The sequence below is a fragment of the Pantherophis guttatus genome, chromosome 8 (assembly GCF_059756535.1).
Source record: "Pantherophis guttatus breed Tessera chromosome 8, ASM5975653v1, whole genome shotgun sequence".
NCBI classification, from domain to species: domain Eukaryota; kingdom Metazoa; phylum Chordata; class Lepidosauria; order Squamata; family Colubridae; genus Pantherophis; species Pantherophis guttatus.
Genome location: NC_142070.1, coordinates 36,834,719 through 36,851,895, shown reverse-complemented (window position 1 = coordinate 36,851,895; position 17,177 = coordinate 36,834,719). Strand labels below are relative to the sequence as shown.

Genomic DNA, 17,177 nt, shown 5'->3' with positions numbered 1-17,177 from the left:
AATAAATCCAGAATTCTCGCTTCAGGCATACCTCAACATAAATTATTTTATTTTAGACACAGTATATAAAGAGTTACTTGCCTAGAGGCTGTAATGCGGAGAAAGATGGAAGGAAAGAGAAGACAACCAAGCAGAAAATAGATTGACTCTGTTATAACTGAGAAAATCTATTTATGTAGTGTTAGAAGAAACATCCTTCTGGGTTCTGCTCCAAGTGGGGAAAAAGACACTGGAAACATGGAGACTGCTTGGAAAGATGGTTTAATGGTGGACAGGATCACATGGCTTGAGTTCCTAAACAGAAAAGGGGCAGATACAGTAAATCCTCGGGTTTTTATGCTCTCTCTGGCTCTGCATTTCTTGGGGCCCCAAGAGTATCCTGATTGGTTGTCAGACTCCCAGGGGGTTGGGGTCTTAGCTAGCCTTGCTGTCTGATGGTCACATGTGCTTCCCAGGTCACATGTGGTGAGTTTCTGCTGCTATTGTGTAGAGGGCTAATCCTATCTTTGTTGGATCTTTGGCAATTCCTACTATGGCTCTGCCTGAAGGAGTCAGATCTTTGTTATGTAGAATAGACTGGCCCAGGCCTTAATGGCCCATTGATAAAGGTGGGGGGGGGCAGGAAGGTGGGAGCGGCTTTGTCTGTAAAATATGCTTCTCCATTTCTCATCCAGGGAAATATAATATTCTGCCTTTTTCATATTTCCTAAAATTTTTCACTCTTCCAGGAAAGGGGTGGGTGCCAACTTCCTACAGTAGTCACTAAGAATTGATATCAACTTGATAGTACATAATTATCTGTCAGAGTAAATATCCTGTACTCATGTCTTGTATATGCTCATCATTTATAATATAAGATAATCAATTGTCCCATTGTACTGTTTTTATTGTTATATTTTTTTTATTCTTTTGAGTGTGAGCCACCCAAAGTTTGGTTTTAAGATGAGCAGCTATTCAAATCTTTAAATAAAAACAAATAAATATCCCAATTATTTATATTTTTATTTCTTATTCTGACACGTGTCTTCTTCATCTTCTTTCATGGTCTATTTATTCTTTCGGTGTTGATTTCATATTTCCTGGGTTCTATTCAATCCGGGAATTGGAGACGTAAAATACAAAGGAAGTAAAATGGTAATAATTTTTGGCTATATAACTGCAAGCTGCCCCTAATCGTATTCCGTGCTTCTCCCGCTTTGGGCCTCTGTGACAACGCCGTTCCGGACCCTGGCCCTTAGAGGGCGTCCTAGACAAGCCTCTTTCGCAGTCTCCTCACCCGGATTCCAGATCTTTCTCGAACTCCTGGAGGCTACCCGAGGACGCGCGGAAACTGCCGAAGCCCAAGTCGGAATTTCGCGGTGTCCTCGTCTGGCAATCAGCCGCGCCTGCGCAGATGAGAGAAAGTGCCGGTTGGCGGTTGTTGCTCCGCAGTGACAGAACGAGCGAGCGAGCGAGCCTACTCGCCGAGGTGCCGTCTCCCCGCCGCGAGCACTGTCCCGCCAGGGCCCGCCGCGGTAACGCGGAGGGAGGGGTGAGGAAGAAAGCGGACCGCACCCGCCGCAGTCATGTCTGTGGTGGGCATCGACCTGGGCTTTCAGAACTGCTACATCGCGGTGGCGCGGAGGGGCGGCATCGAGACCATCGCCAATGAGTACAGCGACCGCTGCACCCCGTGAGTCTTAGCCTTCCAACCGGGCTTTGGGCAACAGCCTCCGCTCCGGAGAGATTAACGGCGGCTCGTGCTCTTTCCGTTGGCTCCTTTCCCGGCAGCCTCCGCCTCATGAAACCTTTTAAGGAGCTTCCCCCCCCCCCCCGACCGGTGCTACTCTGCCTACCTGGAAATTACGAGGTTGGCAAGGGCCGGTTAGAATTACAAGCTTCTCTCTCTCTCTGAATTGTGAGCTGTTACCATAGTTTACAAACCCTTAGTAGGTGGGTTCACACGACATCCTAAATCGTGGCTCATTGTCATGTATAAACTTGGACGCTGCTATGTATCAGCATGGAGCACGGATCCTGAACTGTGGTAGTTCGGTGTTGTCAAATTCTCAGCTTAGCTGGGTGTATTTGACCTCCAACTCATTCTTAACTGGTCCTGCTGAATAAGACCAATAGGTTTATAACTGCCAAATGTGGAAGATCGTTAAATTGAAATAAAACTAACTTTTCCAGAAGTGCCTTGATCAGTCTTACTTAGAAAGGCTTGGAATTTTCCTGGCACTGTTTTTCACACAAAACGTGTGTTCTAGTGCTGAATTTTTGTTCTTAACAGTGCTGACCTTTTCCAGATATCTTAAAATTCTAACTTCCAGAATCCCTTTCTTGAATCAAATAGTGTTTTGGAGGCTTTGGATTAGAGAAATAGGATTTATCTCTTTTCCAGAAAGATTTTTCTTCTTTTCACTTTGTTATATTGTTATTGTTGTTATTTTTAAGTGTTATTTTGTTCTTCTGATCTCATTTCTCATCTGATTACTTTTTTAAAAAATGAGAATTGCACATCTAAACATTGTAGCTCTGTTAAAAACTATGATTTGATATTTAAAAGAACCTATTGTGAAGATCATGACATCTACTATCCCACATTATTTTTTACTTTTGTCCATTGCCATTTTTCATCCATCCATCACAATAGTATTGAAACAGAAGCATTTTTAAGTTTTTGCAAATAATTCCATGGTTTAACATTTCTTTCTGAACCTCAAAATAATTGTCTCTCTTCAGTTAAAAATATTATTGAGGGCAATTCAGGTCACAGTAATATGTACCATTTTTGCATATTCAACCTTACATGAGAGGATATATAGGGTAAAAGAAGTTGGCCAGTATTTCATCTTTACTGTTTTGTAGCATTCTTTCCTTTTGCCTGACATGTTACTTCTTGTTCTATTGCCTCTCTTAACTATCAGGCGTGGAGGGTGGTACCTGGAAAGAGATGATGTGTACATGATTGTAGAGTATTGCAGAAGTAGGTGGAACTTGTTCACTCTTCCCTGTTTCCATGGGTTACAACCAGGAGTTGTAAATAGGTATTATCTCTTTGTAGATTTAGCAGAATCGAAAATTTATATAATCAAAAGCACCCAATTATTTGTTGCATGTTCTTTGTTCCTTTGAAAAACAATATTTGTCATTGCAAACATTCCACCTATTATTTTCTTTAAATGTAGCAAAAACTGATAATGAATTGATTATAGAAAAACATGAATATGTGTGAGAGTGAGAGTGAATGAATGTATTTATGTATATGTTGGATCAGGCCAAAATTCATCTTGTTCTATGTATTCCCAAAATCAGAAACAGGACTTCAAACTCTTTTGCTTAGCCTTACTCTTTACTACTAGGAAGGGGCTATTTTGCTATATCTGGAGGTTGATAGCTATTTTATGCTCCTGGAATTTACAGTGTTGTATAAAAAAATAAGAATTTAACTTGTGGCTTTGAACTTTAGGATCTTGGATAATTTGCAAACATTTTAAAATTCAATAATTTATGGTTACCCTTAAATCTAGTTCAGTTAAAATGTTTATTTTACAATGACCCAGATTGTTGGGGTCAATGTGCTGACTCTGTAAACTGCTTAGAGAGGGCTGTAAAGTACTATGAAGTGGTATATAAGTCTAAGTCAGGGGTGTCAAACTCGCGTTGTCATGTCATGATGTATCGCTTTTTGTCTTTTTTACTTTTTGTCACCGGGGGTGGGCGTGGCCAGCACGTGACGCATCCGGGCTGCGGGCCACAAGTTTGACACCTGTGCTCTAAGTGCTATTGCTACTTATCAATTATTTACATTGCTGATTCTCAAACAAATCCTTGAAAATTCTACTTTTTGTATTGTCATTTTTGATTGTCTGAAGGTCAAAATATATTGATGAGATTAGATTTGCCTCTGAAAGGGGGCTGCTTATGATTCGTGGTTTGGTTATTTGCTCTGTGGAATCAGGTTAGCTTCTTCCTTTACCATCACTACTTTCCATTATATTTGTTTTATACTGATTGTTTTGAATCAAGCTGAACTTCTGTAGACGAACTTCCCAGACTAGATCACATGACTGAAATTTATATACATCTATGTTTAGTGTTGCATACTTATTTTTTCTGTTTTCAGATTGATGAATCTTTCACAGCCCAATAGATAACAATCTGATTTCTTCATGCACATTTATAGAGTATCTGTTGTTTTTCAGAGCTTGTATATCTTTGGGATCCAAAGCCCGGACTATTGGAAATGCAGCAAAAAGCCAGGTAAACATAAGTTTATAATTATTTCAAAAGTTATCATTTTATTCAGCAGAAATTCTTAATTTTTTTTAAGAAAATTTATTCACAAAACTCTTTTTAAATCAAAAGCATTGATAGTATTACCACCAGTGGACACTATGAATTTAGGTATTTATGTCTTGCATAAAATAAAATCTTATTACAGAACTAAGGAATTATAAATGCATAATAAGAATGGAATATTGTTTTTACTAATAAATTAATAAAACTATTGAAAAACTGTTAAGATGAAAGGAACTTTAATATGAACATTAATACCTTAATACTATTTTGACAGATTATCACAAATATTAAGAATACATTACATGGATTTAAAAAGCTGCATGGGAGAGCATTTAATGATCCCTTTATAAAATCCGAGAAAGAGAAACTGCCATATGAGCTTCAGAAATTACCTAATGGGAGTGTAGGAGTGAAGGTGAGCATAGAACTTTCTCTTATGATGCCTGCTGTCAGAATACAAGAACAATAAATTTTAAGATCTGGTCTTTCTAATGCAGCGTTCCCCAACCTTTCCAGCTTTGCAGACTGGCAAGGGGGGAGAGGGAATAGTTACATGCGAGTTGTAGGTGAACGCATGGATGCAGGCTCCATTTGTGCAAACGGCAGGCTCATGCACTCGCCAATCGCACAAATGGAGCTGTGCAGATACACACACTCGCCCATGCAAGTGGAGCTGCTCACATGCCACCTGGTAGTGGGCCGTGGCCTGAGGGTTGGGGACCTCTATCTCACTAAATAGAGTTTGCTGGAAATAATAATAAAATGAGTGTGACGCATCCGGGCTTTTATAACATGAGTGCCTACTATGTATTGTAGTTTGTTATTAATTTATCTGGGTGTTTTTTAAACTCTAGGTACGTTATTTGGATGAAGAGAGATTATTTGCTATTGAACAAGTTACTGGTATGCTATTAGTTAAGCTTAAGGAGACATCAGAAAGTACACTTAAAAAGCCTGTAGCAGATTGTGTCATTTCCGTAAGTTTTTATAATGATATACTTATAAAGTAATACTGTCATATAATATTTGGAATGATTAGATTATAATATGTTCCTGGAAATACAGCTGTGTTTATTTGATTTGGTTTGTTTGCCGCTTATCTTGTGACTTTGGGCAATTATAACATTAAACTATAAGCTAATAAAGTTTTGTTTTCTAAATATTCTTTTCTGATTTCTCAATTACTGATAATGAAATGTGTAAAGAGTAAGCAGTTGTATATATAGTAGACACTTGATAAGCTGAAGTCTGTCCAAATTCAGACATATAGATTTAGGATGTTCATCACATCCTGAAAATTGGTTGCTTTGAGGCAAAGTAAATCATTCACATTGTCACCTCCCTCTCATTGTTTTGTGGCCAGCACATGAAACATTGTTGATATTATTTTGCAAGAAACCCAATTACCAAATAATACATTAGGTTTTGCACCTAAGTTGCTTAATTAGTTATTAGCTTACATTTGTTGCAGGTAGAAGACTTGCTCCAGGCATTACAGGTAGTCCTCAACTCATAACATTTTATTTAGTGACCATTCAAAGTTACAATGGCACTGAAAAAAACTGTCTTATGACCATTTTTCACATTTACAACCATTGCAGCATCCCCATGGTCACATGATCAAAATTCATATATTTGGCAACTGACTCATATTTATGATGGTTGCAGTATCCCAGGCTCACATGATCATCTTTTGCAACTTTCTGACACACAAAGTCAATGGGAAAGCCAAACTAACTTGACAACTACAGTAATTCACTTAATAACTGGCAAGAAAGGTTGGAAAATGAGGCAAAATTCACTCAACAAATCTCTTGACTTAGCACTAGAAATGCTGGCCTCAATTGTGGTTGTAAGTCAAGAACCATCCATATATGTACAGCACTATTCATGAAGTGAATTGAAATGTAGACTGCTACTCAGCTCCCTTTCTCTTCCCAACCTGGCATTTTGTGGAAAAGCAAAAGTTGAAAATAAGAAATATGTACACTCAAAATATATGTCTTTCTGCAGCATTGAGATCTAATTTGATTTAGTGCCTTATAGAGCAATAAAATTATTCCAAACTAATCCATTGGAAATATGTGTAATCTATACATTTTAATTAGCCTATTAATACTGAAACGGATTAATTAGCACAATTATATTTAAATTGCATATTTCAGGATTATAATTTAAGTTTTTGTAATGGCATAAGCCACCTGTAGAAAACTCATTAGAAAGATGAATATAGTGAAATTAATAGAAAACATTTTTCCACAGATCCCAAGCTTTTTTACTGATGCCGAGAGAAGATCTGTTATAGCAGCAGTGCAAGTGGCCGGTTTAAATTGCTTGAGACTAATGAATGAAACTACAGCAGGTAAATTTATGCTTTACTTGTGATATATTGCAGTTTTGCAAATCAGAGACAAAGTATATAACATAACAAACTAACAAGATTATACAGTATACAACCAAATTCTGGGGTATCTTCAAGTAAACTATCCTCCAGTATGAGTGATTTCTACTAAAGTAAGTATTGTTGTTTCCTCACCATTTTTATAAAGAAGGACTGCAAGAGAGAAGGTTTTTAAGTTTCATAAGTAAGGCAAATTCTTCAAATTATGCCATTTTTAACTATAAGTAATTTCAATGAGTTGTGATGAATATCATTAGAACATAAGTAAGAGAAATTGGTGTTCTGGAGTAGCTTTTAATTTTGACCGTATTAAAAAAAATGGCATTTTGAATATTTAGGAGCAGCCTTCAGATGTGAATTTAGCAAATGTGGATTGCCAAGCACAAGAGTAAAGGACTGGCAGGAAAAAAAATGTAAACCCTTTCCCTTAAAAGAAATGGTTAAGTCAAAGTTTCAAAATATTTTAAAATTATCAAACAATATTGTTTTCGTAAAGCTAATTGATTTATTTTAGAAAATACTTATATACACAGTGGTAAATTACCAAGATATATGAAACTCTGTTCCATCTTGAAATATTTCAGTGTCCCCATTCCATTTTTTTCCAAGCATATGAAATTTCAGTAAATCTGATTGGTTTGTTATGTTCCAAAAGTAGTTAGAATAATAGTTTTACACATAACTAGTTACAGTGCAACCAATGTTTTGAAGCTAATTGTTTCTGATGTTAGAAGAATTTATTGAAAACCCTGCAAAAAAGTATGCTTTCTTTATTTTACTTGGTCTATTTTCTTTGGTTTTTCATAATTCTATATGTTATTTTTAAAGCTTTTCTACTTCATAGAATTTACTCTGTACATTCTTGTAGTTGCTTTAGCCTATGGAATTTATAAACAAGATCTACCAGCCCCAGAAGAGAGACCAAGGAATGTGGTTTTTGTAGACATGGGACATTCTGCCTACCAGATTTCTGTCTGTGCTTTTAACAAAGGAAAATTGAAGGTAAATTATTGAAGCAACATATAAAACAGGATAAAAAATAAGTTAAATCAGAAAATAAATATGAGCAATATTATATTATTATTTTACAGGAAAAAACCCTGTAATAATATTTTGCCTCACAGCTGCGCTTTGAATGTTTTCTGATATAATAATTAATAATAATAATAATAGCCACTCAATATTTGTGATACATCTTTAAATGTTCAGTTGACTGAGTTTCATATTTAATGAAGAAAATAATAATAACACAATTAGAAAAAAAATAACAAAATACCATGATCTGCAAATTGAAGTTGAGCGAGTGTGGAGGAAGAAATCAATGGTTGTATGAATAGTAATAGGAATCCTTGGTGCAATACCCAAAGGGTTGCCTAGGTACATGGAAATTTTGAATTTATCAGCCCTGAATATTCTGACTTTGCAAAAAACCACCTTACTCGGAACTGCCTATATACACAGACGCTACCTTAATAATCTTAGTTCCTTGGTTAGGACTTGAACTGTTAAATTCTTATCAGACTCAGACTGTCAATTGATTTGAAGATTAAATCTTAAATAATAGTAATAATAATGAAGATGAGAATAAGGATGTAATGCCAGCAGAGTTATACATTGCATTATTTTTGCATGGACACTGCATTAGACTTCTGTTTGCATTATCTAACCACAAGTCTTTTTTTCTTGCTTGCTTTTATGTTCCTTATTATTCTACTTAATTTTATAGGTACTTGCTACTACATTTGATCCCTTTTTGGGTGGTAGAAACTTTGATGATGCGTTGGTAGATTATTTCTGCGAAGAGTTCAGGATGAAATATAAACTTAATGTTAAGGACAATGGTCGAGCATTGCTGCGGTTATACCAGGAATGTGAAAAACTGAAGAAGCTGATGAGTGCAAATACTTCTGATCTTCCAGTAAACATAGAATGCTTTATGAATGACGTTGATGTCTCTAGCAAAATGAACAGGTATCATATTCATTGTATAAAGTGGGAATTATGAGATAACCATTTATATGCCTGAAATATTTAATATTCTTTTCTCAAAATAGGGCTCAGTTTGAACAACTGTGTGCATCTCTTCTGGCCAGAGTAGAACCTCCTTTGAGAGCAGTGATGGAACAAGCTAGTAAGTAAATGCTGCAACAGCTTATTTTGGATGCTTATATTTAATATAAAGGCTTCTTTATATTAAATATAAGGTCATGCATATCACATTGAATATTCTTTAATTATTTAATGTCTATGGAAATTGAAAATATAATTTTACAAAGTTGGGTATATGTGATTCTATCAAGTACAGAAAAGATGCTAAGAAGATGAGGGAAGAAAATAATTACCTAGATCAAGGGTGTCAAATAAAAGGCCCATGGGCCGGATGCAGCCCACAATGTGGTTGGATCCAGCCCGCGGGGCTGTCCTGGAAAATGTAAGGGGCTGGCCCATGTTGCCTCGGCCAGGTCTACCCGTGTTGCCTCAGCCCTGTCTACCCGCATCACTTTGGCCTGGTCTACCCAATGCAAAGAGGAAACATTGGGCCAGCATGGCTTCGGCCTGGTCTACCGAGTGCAAAGAGAAAACATGCCAGCAGTTTGGGAAGTGGCGTCAAGCTGGCCACGCTCAGTGAGTGGCATCAAGCTGGCCAGACCCATTCAGTCGGCCATGCCTACCTGGCCCAGAGGTCAACCACAGCCCTGATGCGGCCCTCAATGAAATTGAGTTTGACACCCCTGATATAAATAGAAAAATGGCATCCAGTACAATAGATAAGAAAGCAAATGAGAAGAAAAACATGCAAAGTATGACTTCTAGAATTTTTTATCCCCTAATAGTTTTGTTCTGTGCCATGTGACAAAGAGGAAAGAAGGGTTCTGAGTTTGCAGGAGTTGGTAATATGCTGAACAGCTCCAAATTGCCTCTTCCCTAAGGAATGCATTTGGGGGAATTTTGTGGATTTTTTTTTTTTATGCTGCTGTTCCTTGTCTGATCCAGTCTATTTTGAACTTGATCTTTCTCTTGTTCAGTTCTTCACACCAAATTTGATCCTGTTCTACTTAGTTTCTAGACTGTTGTCATGCTAATGGATAGTCAGATGGACAGAGTCCTAACCCATGTACATAATTGTGTTTGAATACTCTGTTGGTTTGGAAAGAGAAGAAAATGTGCTGGAAAGAAAATTTGGTAGAAGATTGGGAAAGGAGAGCTAGACTGTACACATACAGATTCAGATCTAACATTGAATAAGCAACCAAAATCATGAGTCTCAAGAAGAATGTCTTAGAATTAAGTAACAGGTCCTGAGGATTCATAGACTTTGTATAGATCAGGATGGTGTAGTCAAGTAACTGGCACAAATGTACAGTAGAAGATGAAAACAATCAAAAAGGGGTGGGGGGGAAATTACCTTATATTTTATACTTGTGAATAGTCACTAGTTCGCTATAGTTCATTTGTTGAGTGGGAGTTCTCACTATTTGGACATCACTTTGAAATATTGTACCATGCACCAGCAGAGCAGAGTGTTCTGAACTTAATTTCTGGTTATATTGTATAAGTTCAGTATAGGACCGTGATGGCAAATCTGTGGCATGCGTAGCCATATCGGAAGTTCCACCGGACATTGGCAAACGGGCTATTTCCGGTCTCCGGGAGGGCCTCCGGGAGGGTGGGAAAGACCGTTTTCACTCTCCCCAGACTCCTAGAAAGGCTCTGGAAGCTGGGGAGAGCAAAAAATGGGCCTACCATGCTATTGCGTGCCAGGAGCATGGGGAGGGTCATGCGCACATGCGTGGGGCGCATAGAATTATGGATGTGGGCGCACGCGCGACTTCCCCCCCACTCCTGGTACACGATGGCAAAAAGGTTAGCCATCACTGATATAGGACATCTGTGTATCCAGCCTTCAGATGGCCCCAAAGCTCATTTAAGGTTCTGATGGTTCTTACTTCCACTGATAATGGTTTATGTGTACAGAATCTGAATGAAGACAAGCATTTTATCATACTTTCATTTTTTTTTCTATTCCAATAGTAATAGAAGTAGAAATCAGGGTAGAGCAAAATAAATAAAGTTTGCATTAAAATGTTGCAGTGTGAAATGCTTCTTTTTTAGGATTCTAGTTTCTTTATAGTCTTCATTTTGCTCAAACAGCCATTGAGCATTTCATGTCCATTGAACAAATTCTTCTTTTGTAGAACTGTTTTGAGGCCCTGTCCAGGAATTGCTTTATTTTTGTTAAAATATGCCCATTTCTACAGAAGTTTTTGTTCTCATAAACCTCCTTAGACTTTGCTTCTACTGGATATCAGTTTTGGTTTTGGAAACATGAACATTTGCAACTGGAAAATCAGAAATCCTAAGAACTTAGGGTCTGTAGCTGAAAAACAAAAGTTAGTATTAGAGAAAGATTATTCAATATATCTGCTTACCTTACTTTTATAGTTGTCCCTTTAGAGAGCCAAGAAAAGCATATAAATAATTTTTGGGAGTCTTTTTGTCTTTGTTTTTTAATGAAACTGAACAGATTAAACAGCCTTTTGCCAGCTGCTAAAACTCACTGCCAATTACACTATACCGTATTTATTTTTGTTATTATCTATTTATGTATTCACTTCTGCTAAGTTCTGGAACCAGCAGATAGCTTCCTATGTTATATGTCGCATTAATTTCTCACTGTTATTTTGGCATGCTTATTTAATACTTAGATTTAGAGCCCTATTACCTATAAGAATGGTAAGTACATTTTTGAAACAGAATTTCCACAAGTATTCAGTAGGTTTTAATTTTAACAAAAGAGACATGCCAATATATAATAGAGAAACTGCTTCCTTTCTTGCAGTCTCTCTATCAAATGAATCCATTCCCTTTAAAACTGATTATATTTTTCATCCATAAAAACAAATTTTCTCGTTTGTCTCCTAGAACTACAGCGTGAAGATATTTACAGTGTAGAAATAGTAGGAGGAGCAACTCGTATTCCAGCTGTGAAGGAACAGATTTGTAATTTTTTCTGTAAAGAGATAAGTACCACATTAAATGCAGATGAAGCTGTTGCAAGGGGTTGTGCATTACAGGTGTGTTAAACTGTTTTTCTTTTCAGTATAGCAACTTAAATTTCTTGGCTTTGCAAATTTATCAAAAGAAGCATGCTATAATTACATTAATCTTCACATTGAGTTGAAGGTAACAAGCTATTTAACCAATTTAACATAAATTAAATTATATATATTTTTAATTAATCATTTTGACTAATCCTGAATCTGTTCTCTGAAACAGCTGAGCTCTGTTTGTGAGCAATGTCACATGCCTTGTATGATTTTTCTGGTCACAGAAAAAAGTTACTAGTCATCTCCAAGAACATAGATTTTGCTACCACACTTTTTCTTAGGTTTTATAATTGTGAAGTTAAAATGTAGTTGACTAGTACCTCATAAATAAAATAAATGTGTACCAGACACATGTCTGAGTGATACTCCATTTCTTTTCTAGTGTGCAATTCTGTCCCCAGCATTTAAAGTTCGTGAATTTTCCATCACAGATGTTGTTCCTTACTCAATTACTCTGAGGTGGCAATCATCTTATGAGGAAGGAACAGGGTAAGAGTTTTGAGATTTAAAAATATGAAAGAACTAAGTAGATAGTATATCTATAAACAAAAGTAGGTTAGATTTGCCATTTGTTAACTTTGTACAGGTATTATTTAGATGAATTATAAACAAGTCCACTGATTTAAATATGAAAAACTATTACATAATTTCTTTCTCTTGTAAAGAAATACAATTCTTCATGTTTTTATTTTCCTTGGAGAACAGAGCCCCACAATCCTTTTGCTATTCACATTATAGTAAGCCGCCTTCTCATTTTCCTTTTAGTGAACATTTCCACAATTTATTTAGGCAAAGACAAGGCATTCTCAACTCATCTTTCCTATGAATATGACATTCATGCTCATTAGGGATGAGAAGGCAATATTACTACTGAGCATTGGGATAGAATAATTTTGAAGCTTAACATAACTCTGTTCTTCTAAGTACTGAGATACTTACATGTGAAAAGGAAAGTACACCCTCTTTGACAAAGTTTTATGGTGTTATGTATCAGGACATAGTAAAAATCATCTGGTCCTTTCTACAGTGCAAGAAAAAGTATGTGAACCCCTTGGGATTACGTGGAGTTTTGCATGAATTAGTCATAAAATGTGCTCTGAACTTCATCTAAGTCACAACAATAGAAAAACACAGTCTCCTTAAAATAATACTACACAAACATTAGATGTTGCCATGGTTTAATTGAACATAACATGTAAACATTCACAATGCAGGGAGGAAAAAGTATGTGAACTTTGGACTTAATAACTGGTTGACCCTCCTTTGGCAGCAATAACCTCAACCAAACATTTCCTGTAGTTGCAGATCAGACCTGCACAACGATCTGGAGTAATTTTGGACCACTCCTCTTCACAAAACTGTTTCAGTGTAGCAATATTCTTGGGATGTCTGGTGTGAATCGCTCTCTTAAGGTCATGCCACAGCATTTCAATCAGGTTGAGGTCAGGACTCTGACTGGGCCACTCCAGAAGGCGTATTCTGTGCTGTTGAAGCCATTTTTTTGTTGAATTACTTGTATGTTTTGGGTCATTGTCCTGTTGCATCACTCATCCTCTGCAGAGCTTTAGTTGGCGGACAGATGGTCATACGTTTTCCTGCAAAATGTCTTGATAAACTCTGGAATTCATTTTCCCATCAATGACAACAATCCGTCCAGGCCCTGAGGCAGCAAAGCAGCCCCAAACCATGATGCTCCCTCTGCCATGTTTTACAGTGGGGATGAGGTTTTGATGTTGGTGTGCTGTGCCTTTTTTTCTCCACACATAGTGTTGTGTGTTCTTCCCAAACAACTCAATTTTGGTTTCATCTGACCACAGTATATTTTGTCAGTAGTGCTGTGGAACATCCAGGTGCTCTTTTGCAAACTTCAAACGTGCTGCAATTTTTTTTTGGACAGCAATGGCTTCCTCCGTGGTGTCCTCCCATGTACTCCATTCTTGTTTAATGTTTTCCTTATTGTAGATGTGTCAACAAAAATGTTAGCATGTGCCAGAGGTTTCTGTAGGTCTTTAGCTGACACTCTAGGATTCTTCTTTACCTCATGAAGCATTCTGCGCTGTGCTCTTGCAGTTATTTTTACAGGACGACCACGCCTAGGGAGAGTAGCAACAGTGCTAAACTTTCTCCATTTGTAGAAAGTCTGTCTTACCATGGACAAATGAACATCAAGGCTTTTGGAGATACTTTTGTAACCCTTTCCAACTTCATGCAAGTCAACAATTCTTGATCGTAGGTCTTCTGAGAGCTCTTCTGCGAGGCATGGTTCACATCTGACACTGCTTCTTGAAACTAGTAAACCCAAACAGGTGTGTGTTTTTAAAGGGCAGGACAGCTGTCAGCAACACATCCAATATCATCACACTGATTGGAGTCAAGGTTGGCTCATTCCTGGCTCCAATTAGCTCTTGGAGAAGTCATTAGGCTAGGGGCTCACATACTTTTTCCTCCCTGCACTGTGAATGTTTACATGTTATGTTCAATTAAACCATGGCAACATCTAATGTTTGTGTAGTATTATTTTAATCAGACTGTGTTTTTCTATTGTTGTGACTTAGATGACGTTCAGAGCACATTTTATGACCAATTCATGCAAAACTCCACGTAATCCCAAGGGATTCACATACTTTTTCTTGCAACTGTAGTTCTTAAGAATAGGTAATGCAAGCTCAGATGAACAACAACCCATGACATATTACACCATGTCATTTATTTTACAAAAAGAAAGCAAAAATGGAGAAGCCATGTGTGAAAAACTTAAGTAAACCTTAGGATTCAATAGTTTGCAGAACCACTTTTAGCAGCAATAACTTTAAAGTAATGGTTTTCTGTATGACTTTCTCAGTCTCTCACATAGTTGTGGAGGGATTTTGGTCCACTCTTCTTTACAACATTGCTTCAGTTTAACAAGCTGAAATCATCACTTCACCACCACTGTGCTTGATGGTTGATATGAGATGTGCTGATATGCTGTGTTTGGTTTTCACCAAACATGGCACTGTGCATTATGGCCAGACATCTCTTTAGTCTTGTTTGTCCAAAGGACAATGTTTCAGAAGTCTTAAAATCTGTTCAGATGCAACTCTGCAAATCTAAGCCATGCTGCCATGTTCTTTTTAGAGAGAAGAGGCTTTCTCCTGGCAATTCTTCCAAACAAACCATACTTCCTTAGGCTTTTTTAAAAAATTGTATTGTCATGAATGCTCAATGCTTAATAGGCTAACTCAGGCTTGTGGAATCTGAGGTGTAACTCTTGGATTTTTTGCAATTTTCTGAGCATTATACAGTCTAACCTTGGAGTAAATTTGCTGGGATGTCTGCCCCTGGGAAGATTGGCAGCTGTCTTGAATGCTTTCCACTTATGAATAATCTTTTTATTATGTCCTGATATGTAAAACCATAGAACTCAAAGAGGGTGTATTTTCTTTTTCACATGACTGTACTTGATTCTGATTTTCTGCTGGGCTTGAGAGTCAATTCAGTGTTAAGTGCAATTTAAAAAACAAATCCCCCCAAGGCACTTAATTACATTGAAAAGAGAAAGGCAGTTCCTTTGCTGCTTTTAAGGTCAGTCTAGTTAATTGGTTTTTTTTAAATGCCTTTGCTTCCAGAAAAAAAAAACTTCCAATACATTTATCTTGTACTTCAAAGTAGCTTAGCCAATCTTACATGCTATGCATATTGAGAAAATAGATTGTCTTCTGTCTCAAGCAACAGAATATCTTGACCTAATCCTGCTGATTTCATCTTTTCTGCTTTCATCCCCTTTCCTTCCTCTCCACTCAAGTAGTAAGGACTATAACTATACTACTCTTCCATCAATACTTCCCCTCTTTCTTCCTGACTATTTTAGAAATGCAAGGGAAATAAGGGAACATACTGGGTTTATCCTCATGTCATACTAACTCTGCTATGTACTTTGCTATCCAGTTTATGTAGTCTTGTTTGTCTTCAGTTCATTCTCAATGTACCTACAGAAGCAATTTAAAGTTAAATTTAACTTTTTCAATTTAAAGTAGGGTTTATCTTAGGTTTTCTCTCCCCCCCCATCATGTGTAAGCGCATGTATGTGTGCGGCGGGTGTACACTGCTTGTTAATTGCAAAGACTTGTAAATGGAAGCCATTCTGTGGTTAATTTTTAAATGAGTTCCTCTCAACTTCCTATAGTGTTTGTCTAAGTATTAAGTTGTACATATCCTAGCTTGTTATCTTTAAAGAGGTTACAAATATAATGGAAATAATCAATGGTTTTATGATTCAGTCTTTAATTCTCTGGCTTCAGATAATTAGTATCAAAGAATACATTGTGACTATGTTCCTATTCTTCTCTATTTGTAGTTCTTTTTGAGTTTAAATTATAAACACTCTTCTTTTCTATAGTGAATGTGAAGTCTTCAACAAAAATCATGCTTCTCCATTCTCAAAAGTTATTACTTTCCACAAAAAAGAGCCTTTTGAATTAGAAGCATTTTATACACATCCTCATGATGTTCCTTATCCTGATACAAGAATAGGTAAATATTTTTGTTACTTGCTGGGCATGACATCAAAAACCTTTTTAAAGATTTGCTTCAAATTATGAGAATCTAATAGATTTATAAAATAATTGTTTTAATTAGTAATGCCTTGTTTTCTGTGAACAATGCTTTTAGTTTTTTTGCTTTAATGTATTTTGTACTTTTCTGCATATGTCGCTTATTAATAACTAGGGCTTGCTATCACCAAGTGGCACAATCATATCAAGTCACACCTTACAAACACATTGCTTAGCAATATAAATTCTGGTCCCAATTACTATAATTAACTGAGGACTGCTTGTATTTTCTTTTACTTAGTAGTTGTTGATTTTAGGTGTACAAAATATTTTGGATTCGGAGTATCCTATTATCCTATGTTTATATGTTCCTTATCTACCCTTTCTGGAGAAGATTATAGAGAGATAAAAGGATGCTGTTGCATAGAGCACTGGAGGAAATAGATTATTTCTACTGTTTTCAATTAGATTTTAGTGCTGGGCCTGGTACTAAGTTTGTAATAAGTTCATCAAGGCTTTCTATACACCAAACAGATATGGTTTGCAATTGTTCACTTTTATTTCTTCTTAATGGAAACAAATGTCTGGCATTTATTTATTTATTAAATTTCTATGCCCCTCCCTTCTTCCCAAGGTGACTCTAGGCAGCTTACAGCTATTCAACCATAGCTGTAGTAGCAACTTTTTGAGGAAGTTGTCCATCAAAGATCCATGTTTACAGGTATCCTCACCTTACAACCATAATTGGGACTGGAATTTTAGTCATTAAGTAGTGTGATTGTTAAGCAAGTCATCGTGTGAGCAGAACTGAATTTTTTACTATTTTTATCGCTGTGATTAAACAAATCACTG

At 36.7% G+C, this 17,177-nt stretch overlaps 1 protein-coding gene and 1 long non-coding RNA gene across 5 annotated transcripts in view; one reads left to right on the top strand and one right to left on the bottom strand.

Moving 5' to 3' along the window:
- Positions 1–17,177, bottom strand: part of LOC117680154 (uncharacterized) — an 83,309-nt gene that overhangs the window by 41,956 nt on the left and 24,176 nt on the right. The window contains exon 3 of one of the 4 annotated variants that reach the window (XR_004595551.3): positions 6,648–11,063. The exons of the other annotated variants lie outside the window; for them this stretch is intronic. This is a non-coding gene — a long non-coding RNA (uncharacterized LOC117680154). Of the gene's footprint in view, positions 1–6,647; positions 11,064–17,177 lie in introns of those variants that run through there. 4 annotated transcript variants of the gene reach the window in all.
- The window catches only part of HSPA4L (heat shock protein family A (Hsp70) member 4 like), a 32,788-nt gene continuing 17,040 nt past the window's right edge, over positions 1,430–17,177 (top strand). The window contains exons 1-11 of the mRNA XM_034442720.3: positions 1,430–1,672; positions 4,188–4,245; positions 4,559–4,699; positions 5,139–5,261; positions 6,547–6,646; positions 7,554–7,687; positions 8,412–8,656; positions 8,740–8,816; positions 11,609–11,760; positions 12,176–12,282; positions 16,172–16,305. Of these exons, the coding sequence (XP_034298611.1) occupies positions 1,566–1,672; positions 4,188–4,245; positions 4,559–4,699; positions 5,139–5,261; positions 6,547–6,646; positions 7,554–7,687; positions 8,412–8,656; positions 8,740–8,816; positions 11,609–11,760; positions 12,176–12,282; positions 16,172–16,305 (1,378 nt within the window). The 5' untranslated portion in view covers positions 1,430–1,565. The remainder of the gene's footprint in view (positions 1,673–4,187; positions 4,246–4,558; positions 4,700–5,138; positions 5,262–6,546; positions 6,647–7,553; positions 7,688–8,411; positions 8,657–8,739; positions 8,817–11,608; positions 11,761–12,175; positions 12,283–16,171; positions 16,306–17,177) is intronic.